This window comes from Natator depressus, chromosome 1 (assembly GCF_965152275.1).
Source record: "Natator depressus isolate rNatDep1 chromosome 1, rNatDep2.hap1, whole genome shotgun sequence".
Lineage (NCBI taxonomy): Eukaryota > Metazoa > Chordata > Testudines > Cheloniidae > Natator > Natator depressus.
Window position 1 is genome coordinate 37284422 of NC_134234.1, and position 19531 is coordinate 37303952.

Sequence of the window (19531 nt, forward strand, 5' to 3'; positions counted from 1 at the left end):
TGAAAATAAAGATTTAATATTGAAATCCACCTCAGCTTTAACTATAGCATCACTAGGATGTGGCTGCCGCTTACAGATACATTACTAGAATGTTTTCTTTTTTTACATATCCTTGAGGTGCTACTCATTCTATGACTGTTCCTCAAGGTGATGCAGTAAATAGGTATATGAGAGGATTTTAAAGAAATCGTGATTTTTTTTAAATCTTTGATTAATATTAATTTTTTTGTTTTCTCATTGGAGTTTTAAAAAAGTCATTTATCCAAAATGACACAGATGAGAGAGATTACAGTACCTCTCTCTGACACAAAAAACAGCCAAACTGATGATAACATTTTAGAGAAAAAACTTTTCTACTTGATTAGTAATATATTTGAACTTGCTTACAGACATGTTCCGTTTTGGATTTTTCAAGATAAATTGTAATGCATGACACACTCCTTTGAGATTGGAATCTGGACCTGTATTCTTAATATTATCTGTTTAATGTATTCACAGTGTGGATTCCTTTCTAAAAACAGAATATGTTATGTACTGTGATAACTGGTCTGTATACTTTACTTTCTGACAGAGCAGTCCAAGTAAGATCTTATCAGGCTTATTCCTGAGTTTGTTAACATCAAAGGCGATGAATGATTTTGCAGATATTTGCAAACATCTGGTAAGTATGTTTCTCTAAATGCTATGTTTCTTTGCATGAGGATTATTTATACAGTATAAATAACTCAGAAATATATCAGACTTAAGGGCCTTTCTAACTAGTAGTGTTTGTTTGGACCATTCCTACACGTGTGAACAATGAAAAAACAAATTGATCAAAGTACTATACTAATCTTGTGTCCAAAATTTAGTTACATTGTTTAAGCCTTGTTTTGATACTATATGAATGAAAAGAGCACACTGATAAAGCTATAGAAATAATAAATTATAAGCCCCACTTTCATTAAGTGAATGAAAAATAGAAACACATTGTAAAGTTTACGTAAGTAGTTATGGCTTTTTGATCAGTTATTTTAACATCCACAAACAGCTTAATTTGTGCTTAAGATTGTCAAAACACACATCTTACTACTCAGCCATACATCTTACAGCATCACCTGTTGCACTAGCTTGTACCTGTGCTTTTCGGTAATTGATTTGATAATAAATGCCAGAAATACTTGTCCATGTAACAGATCTGAATCAAGATCAAATCTGGGAGCTGCAAGCACATAAGAATTTGCTTCCATTTCTTTTTCGTTGTATTAAGCTCATCTGTTTTTTGTTAAATGTTTTTTTGCGTTTGGAAAAGATGAAGGATTTTTATGCTGTTAAAGTAACTCTTTAAAGGTGCTTAAAAAATAAATATTCATGCTGAATTCTTCAAATATGTACACTTCTGTCCTACACTTAGTAGCAAGGGAACAGAATGTGGCATCACTAAGTTTGGTAAAAACCTTGAAACTGTATCCTCATCCACTTCCAATGCACCTTGAGCTGGGCGTCCAATCCAAATAAATAACATACTTAGTATTGTGCGTGAGGAGAAGCTGACAGTCTCACGACTGTTAGCTTGTCAGCCAGTTGGTTGAACGGTAATTATTTAGGGAGTCCTTGTGTCATGCTCTGGTTTCTTTCCAATCAGAAGTTTGCCAGTTTCTAAAGTAACGTTGGTGTTTAAGTGCTAACAATTCAGTCGGCATTCTACGAAACCCCGAAAAGAAAGCAGTCTCTTTCCCAAAGAGCTCACCATCTAAAGAAAACAGTTCAAATCACACACAGTGCACTAGCTAACTAGAAGATGGGTTTATCGCAGAAGGCTGAAGTAAATATAATGCTTCATAGTTGATGACTTTAAGTTGGTAGGTTGCACAGAAGTGCAAACAGGGATTTCAGTGAGATTAACTACAATTATAATTATTATTTACTGTATGTAGTACAATACTGCTGAAGGGGCCCTGTCAAGAATCAGGACCCTACTGTGTGCTAGGAAATATACAAACAAGTAACAGGAAGACACCCTTTGGCTCAAAGAACTAGATGTATGACATGATGGGATAGGTAGAGAAAACAGAGAAGTGGAAAAGTGTGAGGACAGGTAACAGCAAAATGAACACATGTTGTATAGCAGAAAGTATTATTTTTTAAAAAAACTTATTGACCCACATGGTCTGCACACTACTAAAGTGAGTAAATTCATGATATTAGCATCCCATGTTCTTTCTCACCCTTTTTGGTTCACAAGGAAATGATGGTCTGTTTCCATGTTCTGTTACCTGTATGGCATCTTCAGCCGCCAAAAATTTTTTACAAGAATGTGATGCTTTTGTTAGATGGTCTTTACTGGCAAACCAAGTGATGCTGGAGACGTAGACGTAATGGAAGACGATATTGAAGAGAGTGCAATGGAAGTAGATAACCATGTAGCCATGGACCGATTTGATGATCACTGTATCACTGACTTTGGTGATGCAAATGAGTCTGGGGAGATGCAAAACATAACTGGTAAGTGAAAGTATGCTTTCTGCCCAGAATTGTTTGCATAAGTGTAGGGCACATGCTTCTTTCAATCTTACACTGCCCACTTGTCTCACATCACAGTTAGGCAATACATTGGACCATTACAGTAGCTGGGATTGTAGTTGAGCCATTTGCATCCCAGAACAATAACAGTGCTTAGCAATTCCGTATTGTTGTACAAACGTTAACTAAAGCCTTGGGAGGAAACTACTATTCTTAGTATACAGTTGGTAAAACTGAAGCAGATAAAGTAAATAACTTGTTCAGGGTCACACAGTGAGTCTGTGGCAGAGCAGTGAGTAGAGCTCAGGTCTCCAGGTCTAATCACTAGTCCGTGCTTCCCTTCATACCCAGTACCAGGATATTTTCTTGTGTTTTCTAATTGTCTCTTTTCTTGCAGAGTAGGTCTATCACCTCTTTGGCAAGGTCAGCTTTCTCACATATCCAGATGTGCAAAAGAGATGGCACTTTCCTTATCCATGACCCAGTTTTTCTTCCTACCAGGCTGGTTTGGCACCAGCAGTGGTATAATGTTTTGTTTTGAAATCTGAGATCACCTTATGCCTTAGTCAGGACTATGATTTCTATTTTATTTTGGAGGGGAAAGATCATTTTGTTATGCTAATACTTCAAACTGTTCTTTGTCCGCTTATTCCACTTTGTTGAATGAGAACCTCTGGAATTAGTTCCTCCAGACCATTTGATAAATAATAGTAAACACTGGAGTTGGTGACAGTGGCAGCAGCTCTGGACATTGCAGAAAATTGACTTGTATATGGAGCCATTCTCTCTAGGTCACAAATTTGGACCCAGTCAGTAGTATAGAGTCAGTTGTCATCACCTTAGGTTTGTTGGGTGGGCTTTGTAAAATGTGTGGAAATTTGTTTGTGGTCTCAACCAAATTCTGAGTGGCAAGTGTCCACAAAAAAACACATAACAAATGGTTCTATTGATAGTCTGGTTGCCGGTTTTTGCACAGAGGCCTAGGGTATGTCTGGATATAGAGAGTGAAAAATACCCTTCTGTTTCTAGAGGTGGTCACTCTGGAACAGGGGCCTCACTTAGGATGGAGAAAGCTTGAGCTGCTGCTGTCCATACTGTACCTATTCTGTAGCTAAGAGACTTCAAGACTGCCAATCTTACATTTTTTTGAGAACATAATTTAACTTGATAAATACACATAACTCTATCATATTTTTAATGTAACTTTTATTTTCCTAGAAGAAGCATTTTTTTGTACTTGACAAGAAATTTTTTTTCAGGTGCTATGAGTCCATTAGCTGAAGATCATTTGACAAAGCAGGATTTACTCCTCCTTGAAATTCTGAGGTTTTTGTGTCTATGTGTAACTACAGCACAAATCCATACAGTCTGCTTCAGAGCTCCTGACATACGGCGGAAGCTGTTAATGCTAATTGATAAAAGTATATTTGATACTGCTAAATTACTGCATCTACAGGTGGTGAGTGTGATATTGAGAAACTTCTTGATTCAGCAGTTATCTCTCTGTACATAAACACTATCTCTGAAAGTCATACACACATTCTGTGGCCATTCTCTTGGACTCAGAAAAACTTAGTGTCTGCTTCTGAAGATTTAAATTTTTTTTAAATAGCTTATAGGGTTTGTCAGAAACCAAACACTAGACTATTGGGCCATATGGTATCTTCCTTCAGTTTTCACCATTAGCAGGTGGCTTGGAGGTTGTGCAGTCTTATTCTCTGGGACAGAGTATAGGAACTCCTTTCCGACTACTAGAGCTGATATGTTTACGTGCCAAAATATAAGGTTTAATTGCCCATGTTATTGTGCATCAAATAATTCATTTGAATGAAACAAATGTCAAATTATCTAACAGTGTAAAAATTGACATAAATATTTTCAATAATGCTTTGTCCTAGATATTGACATAAATATTTGACGTAAAGCATTTAGCAGCCATTGAAAATGCTTATCCTTGTTGTTTTGTTTTCGTGTGTGTATATAAAAATATGACTAATGTGTTCTATTTTTAATTATGCCTTAGTATTTAGTCCTTTTGAAGGAACTCCCAACTGAAGAAAATTTGGTGCCAGAAGATGATCTTCTCATGCTTCTCAAGCCTCTTTCGTAAGAAATAACATCAATTATATAGTAATAAAAATATTTTATTCAGCAACTATCTGGTTTTATTACTGTTTGGCTTCTAAAGCTATCTCTTTCTTTCTTTCCCAGTGATGTGTGTTCCTTGTATCGTCGAGATCAAGAAGTTTGTCAAGCAATTCTAAATAATCTACTTCCCGTAGCAGTGGGGTTGGGCCAAGCCAACCCAAATGTGGAAGAAACAGGGGAAGTCCAAGGACAATTTTTAACTGTGGTGGGAGCATTTTGGTATGTTTTATTTATTTTATGCAGCAATCTATTTCTTGGCTTGATGACTGATGACTTATACACTTCTCCCATGTGAATCTTTTCGGGTGTCTGTTCTATATTAAAATTAGATCACTGATCCTCATAGCCACTAAGTGATAGTTTAAAGGCACGTTGAAAGGTAAACTTAGATCCAACATCAATATGATGGGGCAGTGATTTCCAGATCCTGAGTTGTTTTTTAAATTCCTTAGTCCGTTGCCAAGATAATTAAATAAAATTCACTGAGAGAAAAAAGAGAGAATTCTCCCTGCTGGCTTTACGGCAATAATTAACAAACACTCTTCCAAGTAGTGTTTATTATATTGATACACAAACAAGAAAATAAATAGTCCTTTAAAACTCGGGGGAAAAGATGCTTGCTAATCAGGTCAGAAGTGTTACTTAAAAGCATCTAAGAATGAATTACAGAGAGCAGAGAGTAATGTCTTAAGACTTTTTTCCTGACATTAAGCTTGTAATAGTATTTTTCGTATATTTAAATGGCTTCTGTTTCAGGCACTTGACAAAGGAAGGGAGATGTACAGCTCCAGTAAGAGTGGCCCTACTGAACTGCATGAAAGCCCTACTTGAGGTGAACCATATTTTCCTATGTGATGTTAGTGTAGTACAGTGATACTCAGATCTTAGTGGTTCAGGAGCCAAATTAGCAATCAACATTTCCCAAAGAGCCACAATAGTGTGAATTCATTGTTTCATTTTCTATAAGTACTATTCATATTTAAACAGTATGACGGTGAAATATTTAGTTTATATTAATTATATATATATGTTATTCTCACAGCAAATAAGTTAATAACTTAGTGCAAGTTGATACCTTAATTGGTTAATAACATAGTAAAAGCATCCAGATTGGTTGATAACTTTAATGTCATGTGCTGCAAGGAGCCACAGGTAACATATTAAAGAGCCACTTTTGGCTCTTGAGCCTGGGGCTGAGTATTACTGGTGTAGTAAATGTAAATACTCAATGTTTGCTTGAAAGTACTGTCGAAAGAGCTATTGCATACATCAGTATAACAAGTATGTCCAGTGTTCATTTCTGTATAAATTCCATACATATTTAACAACAAATGTTCATTTTCTTCAGGCTGATCCTCATTCAAATTGGGCTGTGCTTAATGTAAATGATAAAGATCTGCCTGTGAGTGATGCTTTCCCACATTTCCTCGCAGACAGCTACCATCAAGTTTGCATGCTTGCTGCAAAGTCAATAACCAGGTGATAACCTAGACCTTTTTGTAGTTTGTTTAGGTAATCAAATCAGTGTATTTAAGGATAATAGACAGTTTTTCTCTTTTGCGTGCTATGTAGCTCTTGTGTAAAACACAATGTGTGTTCATGTAAATATACTTATCTTCATGGAAAAAATAGACTAAGTACTGTAGATAACGTGATGCCTTGTGCTAGACAAGCAATGATTTTGTCCTTTGCCTAAATGAGAGAGCTTCTGAGGAACTCTTCACAAATATTAATGAATTTATCCTTGCAGTGTTCCATGAGGTAAAGACAACAGTGACAAAGGATGAGAGTTTGGGTCCTTTGCTCCCTGGTTGGCAGGGATTGGAGAGGACTTGGACACTTTCAAATGATTCCTCTCCCTTCCACCCAGCAAATGCTCATACTTCCATCTGAACATTTTTGGATGGAGGAAGGGTAGACTCAACACAAGGCCTTTGAAAAATGGGGATTCCAGACACCACCTTCTGCCCCTCAAAACAAAGAAACCATAATATATACCTTGTAAAATATACACCAATTCTGAAGATTAATTGTTAGGTTAAATAATTGTTGTCCTTGTTTTACTTTAAGTTTGTTCCAAGATGTGAAACAGAGAGATTCTTCTGGATTGCCAAAAGCTCTTCCTTTGAAGATCCAACAAAAGGCCTTTGAGAATGTATACTTCAGAGTTCAAGAAGGAATGAGAGATCTGGTAATAAGATCTAATCATTAAGCATGTGTAAATGTTCAGGGCCATATGCTTCATTTTCTAAGAACTTTGTCATCGCTAGAAGACTGTCATTTTTCATGACTAGTGAACCAAGGGGCAACATTTTTCACTAGGCACCTCCCTTGTCACTGTCCTGTCCGTGCTACAAATGGTTAAACCCTTTTAATGCTGCCATTTTCCAGACTGCTAGCCCTCTGAATACTTATTAATCATAATAATCATGATTATTACAGTAGTCTAAGGATCAACCACAAATGGGGTTTCATTGTGCTAGGCACTGTACAGACACATCATAGTAGACAGTCTCACCTCAAAGAGTTTCCAGTCTAAATATTTAAGTGCCTATATTTATGTGCCTATGTCCGTAGCATTTGATTAGTAAATTTGGTGCACTTTAGATCTTCCTTTTATCTATCACTCACTGATTTAATATTTTATTATTAATAAGAAACATTATATAAGCATGTAGACAGTTTTCTGTCTCTGTTTCCTTGGTGCACAGCCACTATTATGTGAAACATCTGGGATAAAAGCAGGTTTTCCAGGCAGCGCTGTCAACCATTATCTGCCTCTACAAGCTTTTCTAAAGACGTTACCAGTGAATAGTTCCTGAGAAATGAGATCGTGGTCTTAGTATAGTTACTACTAGACAGGTGCTCCCTTCAAAAAGCCCTACCACAATTGACATAAATTGGCACCCATGTGGGCTGTTTCAGAGGTTACCATTTTGAATAAACAGTGAACTTGAAATAATCTGTCATCTCCAGAGGTAGTTTCTTGAAGTCAGGGTTTAAGTTCATGGTATATGTGGTGTAGGGAAGCCTGCATTGCAGCTTTAAGCACTGTCATAGGTATATATAAAAATAATAAAAAGCTTTGACAGTGGATGCAGGAGTGAGAATGCATGATTGTTTTTTGACTGCTGGTCCCTGTTTGTATTCCACATGTGGGTACTCCTGCATATCATGCACCTTAGTTTGGAGATTTCTAGCAAGTAGTGTCCATTGGTCTCCAAATGAGCAGTTGTTACCGTGTTCTGAACTGAAGGCTTAAAGGGCAGTGTGGACTAATACCTCTCCAGTTCTTTCTTATTACCACATGGCCTGAGTTGGAATCCTCTGTCCACAGATTTCTTTTTGCTGCTTTCTCTTAATGAGACTGTAAATATATTGTGAATAGGTTTAGTATTTTAGTGTAATATTTTAATCTTAGCATAGTTAGTATAGCTTAGTTTTCTTGTCTCGGGGTGTCTTTCCCCATGCACAAAGACTGTGCCCAGAGTCCTTGAGTTAAAGAACTGTGTATCCTGCCCCCACTCCTTCTCCATGAGTAACAAGCACCAACGCGGCCTCTACTGCCTGGAAAAGGCACGTACCTCGGCCAAGTGCAGCATTTGCTGCTCATTTCCCCCACCTGCAAAGCTCATGGGCTCCAGCTGAGAAAACATCTGATGGAGACGGCTAAGAGACCTCAGTCTAATCCAGGCCAGGGGGACCCCTTTTTACATCAGCCTCAACCAATTACTAGTACCCCTCTGAGCACTAACTCAGGAGTGGAAGTCAGAGCTGCTAAGCCCAAGGAGTTGTCATCCAGGGCTTCTCATGAGAGTTAGGAGCACTCACAAGCATAAGGACAGATCTACTTCCAGATCTGCTTCCAGGAGAAGGGATCCCTCCCCAACTGTGTCCAAGATGGGTGAGTCCCCGTGTGTTGGTCCTAAGGAATTAGGCTTACTTGAACCCTCTGGCCATGAGGGCAAGGCATGAGGGAAAAAGAATCCTCCAGTACCAACGCCTGTTCTGGCTCCTAAGCCTGAGGATCGGCACTCACCGACACCATCTAAGAGTTCACATATAGACTCTTCAGTGGTACAGTACCATCTCATCCCTGTAAAACCTGCCATCCATGATGACTATAGATGTGCCAGATCCATTGATCGTGACTACTGTAATGCCCCAGACTCCAGGACAGACTGAAACTTACACCTCACCTGTGGATATCTTCATCCTTCCTTATCCTCAGTCTCATCTTCTTTTGGGTCTTACCTTTCTGAAAGACATTGTCACTCCAGAGGAGAAAACTACTTCAAGGAGACAGGAACATTCACCTTGTCACCCCTTAAGATGGAGCTTTCATCTACCAGTACTGACAGCTCTGCTGGTGGAATGGGAACTGGCCTTCTCTTCAGAGGAGTTTGAGGTTCCAGGCGATCCTTCACCCCCATGTAGGGACGTGAGTCTGGACAGATACTCGAGAAGATCCAGTGTCCATCCTTCACCCCAATACGACTACCCAAGGGACTGATGGTACAGTGACCCTTAACTGGTCGACCCTTCCTACTGGCCCGATTAGGGCTCCTGGGATCCCTACAGTAGACATCCTGGCTCCACCCATGCAACCCACCATACCACTCTCATGCAACACCTACACTCTCAATTGGAGCATGAGATAGAGGAGATTGAGCCGGATCCACAGGTACCGATAGGTGTTTCATCTTCCTTACCAGAAGCTGCAATTGCCCCATCTTCGCCATCTCCACCTGGTGACCACAGGCAATATCAGGAGCTTCTGCAGAGAGTGGCGTATGACCTCCATATTCCAATAGAAGAAATCCAGGATATCCAGCATTGTCTCCTTGACATTTTACAACCTCCTGGTCCCAGTAGGGTGACTTTCCCAGTACGGAGGCCATGATGGAACTAGCAGAGGTGGTCTGACACACTCTGGTCTCTTGTATCCCCACCATGCAAGGACTGAGAGATGCTATTTTGTATCAGCCAAAGGAGCTGAGTTCCTGTTCCTCTTTATACACCCAGCACCCAACTTCCTGGTGGTGCAAGAAGCCACTGAGTGGTCTAGATTACAACATCTCAAGGCTACACTGGCAGGTAAGGATTCAAAATGACTTGATCTGGGGAAGAAGACTCTACACGTTTTCAGTTCCATATTGCTAACTATCAAGCTTTGTTAGCAAAATATTATTTCAATAATTATTTTTGGGTTTTAGACTTTAAGAACAAACTCTCTCAAGAAGACAGAGCCCAATTCCAGGCCCTCATTGAGGAAGACTAACTATTGGCCAGAATGACCCTTCAAGCTGCAATGGATGCAGTTGATACTGCGTCTAGAGGGATAGCCACAGGCATAGCCATGAGGCATGAGTCTTGGCTGCACTCCTTGGGGTTTCTAATGGAGGTTCAAAATACCATAGAGTATTTGCCTTTTGAAGAGTCTAGCTTATTCGGAAAGAAGATGGACGAGTCCCTACACTTGTTGAAGAACAGCCCTCCACTTCTTGGACATTTACAACCCAGCTACCTGGAGCTCCATCCATACATTCACAAAGCATTACACATTAGTTCAAGCCTCCTCTGCATATGCAGCTGTTGGGAGTGCAGTATTAGAAGTATCTGTACCAACTGCATCTTTGACACTCCTCCCCATCCCATCCCCCCCATTTAAATACTGCTTGTTAATCACCCTCATGTGGAATACACATAGGGACCAGCACTTGAAGAAGAAATGGAGGTTGGCTACATGTAACCGGAGGTTCTTCCAAGGTATGTGGTCCCTAGCTGTATTCCACTAGCTGCCCTCCTTCCCCTGTGCTTCAAATCTTATCTGATTTACGGAAAGAAGAGGAACTACACTACCCCTTATGCCCTCAGTTCTTAGCATGAAGAAAACAACTGCACACGTGTAGACTAATGGACACTACTTGCTACAGATCTCCAAACTCAGGTGCATGGTGCCCATGTGTGGCCATCTGTGGAATTCAAATAGAGACCACACATCTCAAAGAACCTTCTGTTACAGGTAAGTAACCTCAATTTTATGCAGCTGCTTTCAGAGGTACATAGATGCTAACAGAGAGAACATTTTTCTCTCTCTCTTTCCAGAGATTGTGCCCATGAATACTGTATCTGTGTAGTGTAAAAACAAAGGGCTTACATTTTCATAAGAGAAATGTTTCCGTGTTCTGTGCAGTAACTTTCACAAACCCCAAATTTGGTTTAAAAATGACAAGACTGGGGGAGAATTAGAGAAAGGGATAAGCTGCATTCATGTTGTAGGATAATTGGAATTCCGTTGGGGGATATCCATACAGTTTTCTCCCTTGCATCCTTCATTTTTTCTTCTCCTTTCCCACCACATGATGGCTTCTTGACTTTTCTTCCAAGTCTTAAGGATCCTTTCATATTTTTCTTTGTTTTAGCATGTATTCCCAACCTCAAATTACAGTCACCAGCCTTCCAAGTAAGATGATTGCATAAGACTGACTTGATAGCTCAGCAGCGCTGTTCCATAGGAGGGGAGAGGTGGCAGTTGAATTCCTAAGCCATCCATTCCATTCCCCATATGCATCTCAGGAGCGCAACATACTGCCTCCATTATATTGTTATAAAGAGTGTTTTTAGTTTTTTAGCTCATGTAAGAGTTCAGAGGCTCCCATTTAACATTCTTAACAGTTATTTCATTCTTAATCGATGAAGGCATGTGGTGGCATGAGCCCTGAAGACCTCTTGGATGAGCAGTGTAATAGAAGAGCAGTTCTTCTGTTGCTGATAACCATGGTTTTATGTTGCAGTCCTGTGTGTGAAAAGCAGGCTTTGTTTGCTATTTGCCAGTCTGTGAAAGAAAATGGATTAGAGCCTCACCTTATAAAAAAGGCAAGTATACGGGAGAAATGCTTCGTATAGTTAGGTTATAACTTATACAAGTAAAGCAGAGTTGTAGTTTGTACCCTTTATTTTAAATTGAATTGATTGATAGTTCTGTGTTACCTCACTCTGAGTTCAGCTCCTGTGCGGCCACAGTTTTTCAGATTAATGTGGTGAAAGTTACCCTTTATAGTTCTTTTAGATTGGAGACTCTTAGGAGCACATGAAAAACGAATACAGTGACCACAACACAGTGACATGTAAAACAGTCTTGGTTGTATTCATATGTTACACTCACATAATGTCTACACAACCTGAGAGATTCCAAGCAATAGCCCAAGATATTATTGAGTCTGGTGGATCTCTTAAATGGTGACCATTGATAGAGGGGGTCTTCCATCGGTGTCTTCCCACTTTTACCTAACCAGGGAACCTCATTTATATTGTTTTTCTGACCACACCTAACACCTTATTCATATGCAGGAGGGTTCCAACCTCTTTTTCCTTATCTGTACTTCCATACCCATAAATTTTGGGGTGCCTCACTTCCCATAGGTTGTTCTCTTAGTTCCCCTTTTCCTTATTAGCATCAACCTGTTTCCAGGGTGACCTATGGTCAGAACAGAACTTTGTGTGATGTTACAGCTTGGTGTCCTGCAGTTTACTGCAGTCTATTTTTCCTTAACATCACTTATTGGCACATCTTTTACAGTAATCTTGTGGTTTTATTGGCATAGAGTCAATCTTAGATCACCCACTCATGTCAAGGAGACTCATGTCAAGTCTCCTTAAGCCTGCAGCCTAGTGTGCCTAAGCTAAAATCTTATAGGCCCCAGCTTATAGGCCTTGCATTACAACCAGGCCTTGCTTATATGCCTAATATGCATTTATCAGTCGTAAATACTTGTCAATCTTATACTTCTAGAATCCTATCTTACATCTGTACCTACAACTGAAATCTATTTAGCACATGTTAATGATATATGAAATAACTAATGAATTGACCATAACACTAGGTAACACACTGATAAATAAGTTAATGGGCTACAAGTGCTATAAAGGGTATTTAGTTAATGCTGAAAATTTTTACAGCTCTTTCATTGTATGCAAACAGACTGGCTAATTAATTTTTTTACTTACTAAAATACCTCAGTGATTGTTTTAAGTTTCTCATGTTAAAATAAAGAATATGCAGTAATTCTAAGGTTAACATTTTTGTAATAACTCCTGTATTTTCATGGACATCTTTAAACTATAATCAGGATCACGCACTGTAAATATTTTTGCCAGGGATGGTGGAACCAGGCAGGTAAAGGAGGCTAGGACCCCAAAGTGGAAATATTGTGGGGGCTCTGTCCCTGCATAAATTCATACATGCCCAGGAGCTAGGGAGGAGGTGAGAGCAGAATCCAGAGGTGCTGGAGCTGCCACCACAAAGCCTGAGATTGTTCTGGAGAGCAGGGACAGGGACCTTCTGGGGCTCAAGCAGCTTCTGTGATGCCTGGTATCTGGCCAGGACCCAGTGAGCAGCACCCAGAGGTGCTGGAGCCACTGCCATGGTGCCCTGGATCAGGCCAGGCATCAGGGAATGGGACCCAGAGGGTCTGGAACAGGCCTGGGAAGAATCTGGCTTGACTCCCCTCATGCCATCAGCTGAGTCTCACTGCCTCACCTCATTCCCTCTCCATTCCCCACCCCTCTTCGCAATGACTGTCTGTCTCCCTCCACCCTAGATTTTAGACCCAATTAAAGATGCTCACAACCAAACAAAGTAAAGTCAGCTTTTCCATATGCAAAACATGTAAAATGATAAGTGCGCTCTACTGAAAAATGCAATGCTCCTTTGTATTTGTCATTTAATAGTATGTTTTCCCCCCAGCTTAGTGTATTTCGGTATTACATTTGACAAACAACGAGGAAAAAAAAAAGGCAAATGATAGCGATAATTAAAGATTCCATCCCTCTCCACATAAGGGAAAATGGTGCTATGGCAGGGGTGGGCAAACTATGGCCCAGGGGCCGTATCCGGCCCTTCAGATGTTTTAATCTGGCCCTCGAGCTCCCGCTGAGTAGCAGGGTCCAGGGCTTGCTCCACTCTGGCACTCCAGCCAGGGAGCGGAGCGGGGTCGAGGGCTTGTCCCGCTCTGTGTATTCCGTGGCTCCGTGCGGCTCCCAGAAGCAGAGGCATGTCCTCTGGCTCCTACACATAGGGGCAGCCAGAGGACTCCGCACGCTGCCGCTGCTCGTGCCCCAAGCACCACCCACGCAGCTCCCATTGTCTGGGAGCTGAGGCCAATGGGAGCTGCGGGGGCAGCACCTGCGGACGGGGCAGCGCGCAGAGCCACCTGGCTGTGCCTCCATTTAGGAGCTAGAGGAGGAACATGCTGCTGCTTCCAGGAGCTGCTTGAGGTAAGCGACGCCCGGAGCCTGCACCCCTCCAACGCCCCAATCCCCTGCCCCAGCCTTATCCCCCTCCCACCCTCTGAACACCTTGGTCCCAGCCTGGAGCACCCTCTTGCACCCCCAACCCCTCATACCGAGCCCCACGCCAGAGCCCACACCCCCAGCCGGAGCCCTCACCCCTCCCTGCACCCCAACCCTCTGCTCCAGCCTGGAGCCCGCTCCTGCACCCTGAACTCCTCATTTCTGGCCCCACCCCAGAGCCCACACCCTCGGTTGGAGCCCTCACCCCCTCCTGCACCCCAACCTCCAATATCGTGAGCATTCATGACCCGCCATAGAATTTCCATACCCAGATGTGGCCCTCGGGCCAAAAAGTTTGCCCATCCCTGTGCTATGGTATAATATCGGTTATTTCTACTATGTACTAATTAGAAGTTGAACTATATAAATACTATTAAAAGAGCAAAAAGATGTTAGAAGGTGAGGCTTTGAGACATGTAACTGCTGAGGGTGCTGCAGCGCAACATATACGCTGCATGTTATCTCACAGTCTTACTTATTGCACAGGTTTTGGAGAGAGTATCGAACGTTTTTGGCTATAAAAGTATAGAAGACTTCATGACTTCCCAATTAGACTATCTGGTGCTGGAGTGGCTGAGAATGAAAGATAGTGGATATAGCCTATCTGCTTTTCCTTACATTGTTTTGAACTACTCTAGCATTGAGGAGTTCTACAGGTAGGTTTATACATAAAATGTATGTGAAATCAGGTTAAACTAGTTTTATTTAAAACCATGAAACATGCTATCTCAAGTATCAAAATAATGTAATTTTGCTTCTTGTACTGTAAGATTTTGCTTTAGAAGGCGTGTAGTTAAGTCTTTAAAATTAATTCCAGGTATCATGTCTATTACCTGTTATAATGTTGGAGATTTATTTTATAGATGTAACTAGACAGTCATACAACATATCAACTATATTATATTTAAAAGGTAGGGTATTTCAAAAATTCCATTGTAATTCAAGGAAAATTTTGAAATATATTTGTTTACTTGTAGGGCTTGTTATAAAGCTTTGGTTCCACACCTGGTGATTAGAAGTCAGTTTGAAGATGTGAAATCTATTGCTAACATGATTGAAAAAGACTGGCGGCAGCTTCTAGCATGCTGCTTTCCAAAGATACTTGTAAATATCCTTCCCTATTTTGCTTATGAAAACCATGGAGATAGTGAAATAGCACAACAGAGAGATACAGCTTATAAAGTCTACGACATGCTTAAGGATGAAAACTGCTTAGGAAAACAGGTACCTATTTTAATGTACTTTGTTTCCTTTATAAATGCATAAACTGGTGTATGACTTGTAATGGACTTGAGGAGAAAATAGTAAGTAATAGGTCAGATAATTCAGGTCTTTAACTTAGGATATTTTGCAATAAAGTAAGTCAAAATTTGGTATTTTTATTCTGAATCTTTCAAGTAAGGTCAATTGTGCTGTCTTAAAGCCACACTGTCAACTGGAAATCTAAAACATTTCAAAATATGAATTAAAAGTTGTTATGCTTTTGCAGTCACATTTGCCTATGTTTTAAGTTTTTTCTCTCTGATTCTCTGTGAAGCCTTCTCCCATCCCCCCAACAGGGGCACTGACTATTCGTGGGAACTAATGACTATACATAATGTTATGTCAAATGCAGAATGTAAAGAAACTGAAAATATAAAGAAACATTTAATTTATGGTGAATCTTAGGTGTTGTAATTACAGTTGGTAAAACATTTCTAGAAAGAATTGTGCTTTCTAAGTTGATTGTGTCCCTTTACTTTTAAGATGGACAACTCAAAGGATAAGTAGGTAGCTCAGACAAGAAGAAAAAGAAGTTACCTCAGAAAAACACAAATTGAAATTGAGACCTTCAGAGTTAAAATATTTCCGTATTAAAGCTGCTCATATGAAAACATTAAATGTATCTAATGTTGTTTTCTAGCAGATTGACAATTTATCTCACAGTAACTTGCCAGAGATTGTAGTGGAGCTGCTGATGACCCTACATGAGCCAGTCAACAACAAGGCAGGAGAAGGAGGTGACCTAAGTAAATTTACAGGGTATGTAGATATAGACTTTTCGAAGAAGATGTATTTCATACCTTTTTACTTATGTACAACATTTTGCATGTGTGGGGTGTGTGCGTCCCAGCATATGCTCTCAAAATTTCTTCTAGGATTTCAAGAGAGCAAAATAGAAGAGTAGGTATTTCAGTTCAGAGAGATTTATTACCCCTCTCTTTCCATAGTTTCAGTGAGGGTGAAAAACACACCTCTGTCAAGGGTTTGGCTGGATCCAAATAACTTTGGCTCAGCTCTTGCATGGGATGGTCTTAGTAGCATCTTCAGCTCGTGAATATATAATCTTGTTTATGCATCTTCAACAGGGTTGTAAATCTTCAACTTTGTGGTTATATTGTTTTTGTCTTTCAAGCGGGAAATTCTCAGAACATTTCTAAATTTGATTTTGACTTTTTTATTCATTTTATTTTCTGAGATTCCTTTAATTCATCAGTGCTTAAGAGATGAAATGTTCTTTCTCAAATGAGTCAAAACACTCGTATTTTATATATGAAAATCGGATTTTAAAATAATCTTTTTAAACCTAAATTATTCTTAGAGAATTTTTAAATACAAGTGGTCATCTTTTGCAATCCTAGTAAAAAAGTTTCTTCACATCCTTTAATAAGGGGGAGCGCTTCCATTCTTTGAAAAGATACTTACCGGTGTTCAAACTTTTCTCAAGATTACAATCTACAGTAGCAATTAAGACTCCTACCAAACACGGTGTGCAAATCAAATATCACAATAGCATTTAGATATATTTTTCAAAAATGGTATAGAATATTAAGCCAAAATACAAGTTATAAAGCTGCATTCCAGAGTCTGTACAACGTGACCTGGAGGTGCTGAGTACAATTTTATGGCCATCATTCTTTATGATGTTTTTCGTATCTGTCACTTACTGAGAAAAAGCAGAGATTTTGTGGGAGTTTCTGTAGTGAGACTAAACATTTTATTTAATAAACTCAAGCATGTAAGCTATTATTCTTCAAGCATCATGTATGTGTATAAAGTTACTGCATCTTCTGAAATTCAGCAAAGGCAAAGAGCAGTTTTTAATAAATTATATTTTATTAATAACCAGTTTTGCATCAGTATTGAGGTTTATCCTCCTTCCCTCCATCCATCAGTTTCTAACATTATGTGTAGTTTAGACACTGAGTATTTGAATAAGACTGCCGTTTGTAGGGTGACCAGATGTCCTGTTTTTATAGGGACAGTCCCGGTTTTTGGGACTTTTTCTTATATAGGCACCTATTACCCCCCACCCCCATCCCGTTTTTTCACAGTTCCTATCTGGTCACCCTAGCCGTTTGCCATATTTCTCCGTGACAAGCATGGGTTGGTTCTCTTAGTTCTTTATTACATTCAGGACTGAACTGGGAGCAGGGCTGTCATTTTAGAGGATTTCCAGCTATAAAACTCTCTTGTGTAGAGTTGGTCTGCTAAAATTCCTCATTGGCTGACTTCAGAGCATGCTGAAAGATTTATTTATTTCATTTGACCTGTTTTTCTATGTTGACTGTTTCTGGACCCCCAACCCTTTGCTTTCGAATCTGCTACCCTTCTGTTTTCTTTATTCTTATCAATTTCTGTTTGATCCCTTTATGATTGGAGCAACATACGTGATGACTGTGATTTATTCTTGTGAATTACATTTTTACAAGGTCTGGGAGTGGATTTGGCTGATGGGCTTGTATTTAATTTCATGTTTTTGTATTTTGGTGTTTGGTGCTTTGATAACATGCCAAAGGCATCCTACAATTGGATTAAACAAAACAAGTGCAAATATTTCCCTATAGAAATGAAGTCTTTATGTTGTATTTGGAGATTACATCTCATTTTATTTGTATTTGTTAGTTTGCTGGGAAGTATAACTAATTCTCCACTTACTGCTGAAAATATTACTGTTATGTAGGAAGAATTTGTACTTTGCTATATTTTTTACACTAGTTACTGTATAGCAGTTTTTTCTTGCCTTATCAGGGTGAAACCAAATCAGCCATGCAACATGTTATATATGCATCCATTTAAAGCATCCATATCCTTGATCTCTGAACAAGGTTTTGGAAGTCTTGTCTCACTGTGTTTTTTAATTCATTCAGGGAACTGGACCCTGCTCCTAATCCTCCTCATTTTCCATCTTATGTGATCAAGGCAACCTTGGATTATATTAGTAGTTGTCATAAAACCAAGTTAAAAAGTATTGTAGCTGTACTTTCTAAAAATCCTGTAAGTATGTGATTTTGCCTTTTTTTGGCATTGTTAGAAGATTTCCTTTTAATTATGTATATTTTTATTTGTAAATTGTCAGTGCATGACAACAAAGAAAAAACTTTCCAATATAATTTTAGGGAATCTCTTTATGTTTCTATTAGTAGCAGAAAAAAGACACATGTCCCTAAGTTAAAGGCCACAGTAACTTTATGAATGTTACATGCATAAAAGATTAGTTAAAAAAAAAAAAAGTGAAGGAAAGACAGGGCCACATTTTTAAAAATAAATCAAGTTGGGGGGGATTTACATACACTAAATAAAACTTTACAGGTTAGATTCACAATATTTCTATCACATACTAACTAAAGAATTACATCAGATCATGATATATGTAAGTATAAATAATTTCTCCCCCTGCTGACAGGGTGGACTTCTGCATCCTTATGCTTAGACACGTTTGCTTCACACGAAGTATGACTGTTCTCCTTTATGTTGTCTATAGATTGGAGAAAAACATACTAAGATTTAGTTGTTTTATAACTAAATGGGAGAGTATGTGTTTCCAGAATGTAGCATAGCCATGCACAAATCACAAAAGCTCTGCATATGTTGTTTTTGTGTGCTTATTTACTTTTTACTATATGTATGTGTTCTGTTAAAACAATCTTGCATTTTTACATTTTTCCACTTTTTTTTTTTTATCATTGTTGAAGACTGCCTTCAGTGCTTTTTGTTTTCAGGAAAACAAAAAGCAGTTTTTTGCACAGTCATGGAAACTAAAAGTAGAAGGAACCTGTAGGGATATCGAGTCTGCACCCCCCATTCCTTGTACGACTGGTCTCTACAGTGCATTTTCTAGCATTTGAAATAAACATGTGCATTTATATATGACTCGGGAAATACAAAACTTGTCTTATGTTTACATTTTTTCCTAAAGTTAAAATAACTTAATTTTGCTGTTATGATATGAAAGGCGGCTTTTCACTTGGTGTTTTCATTCATTTACAGGATTCATTCCAGAAAATTCTACTAGCCATTTGCAAACAGGCAGCTGATACAAACAATATTTACAAAAAACACAGGATTCTTACTATTTATTACTTGTTTGTTAATTTGTTGCTTAAAGAGATAAAGGATGGTTTAGGAGGAGCGTGGGCTTTTGTTCTTCGAGATATAATATATACCCTGATTCACTACATCAACAGCAGGTAAATACGTAATTGTCTTCTAGTTCTTCCTTTTTTACCTTCTCACTGTTATCCACATATGTTAGTACCACTAGTAG

At 39.1% G+C, this 19531-nt stretch overlaps 1 protein-coding gene across 1 annotated transcript in view; it reads left to right on the forward strand.

Moving 5' to 3' along the window:
• The window catches only part of ATM (ATM serine/threonine kinase), a 117934-nt gene that overhangs the window by 43059 nt on the left and 55344 nt on the right, over positions 1-19531 (forward strand). The window contains exons 16-29 of the mRNA XM_074957569.1: positions 572-661; positions 2313-2484; positions 3762-3961; positions 4526-4608; positions 4714-4869; positions 5407-5482; positions 5999-6129; positions 6721-6841; positions 11353-11529; positions 14491-14660; positions 14982-15228; positions 15908-16026; positions 18135-18261; positions 19255-19454. Of these exons, the coding sequence (XP_074813670.1) occupies positions 572-661; positions 2313-2484; positions 3762-3961; positions 4526-4608; positions 4714-4869; positions 5407-5482; positions 5999-6129; positions 6721-6841; positions 11353-11529; positions 14491-14660; positions 14982-15228; positions 15908-16026; positions 18135-18261; positions 19255-19454 (2069 nt within the window). The remainder of the gene's footprint in view (positions 1-571; positions 662-2312; positions 2485-3761; positions 3962-4525; positions 4609-4713; positions 4870-5406; positions 5483-5998; positions 6130-6720; positions 6842-11352; positions 11530-14490; positions 14661-14981; positions 15229-15907; positions 16027-18134; positions 18262-19254; positions 19455-19531) is intronic.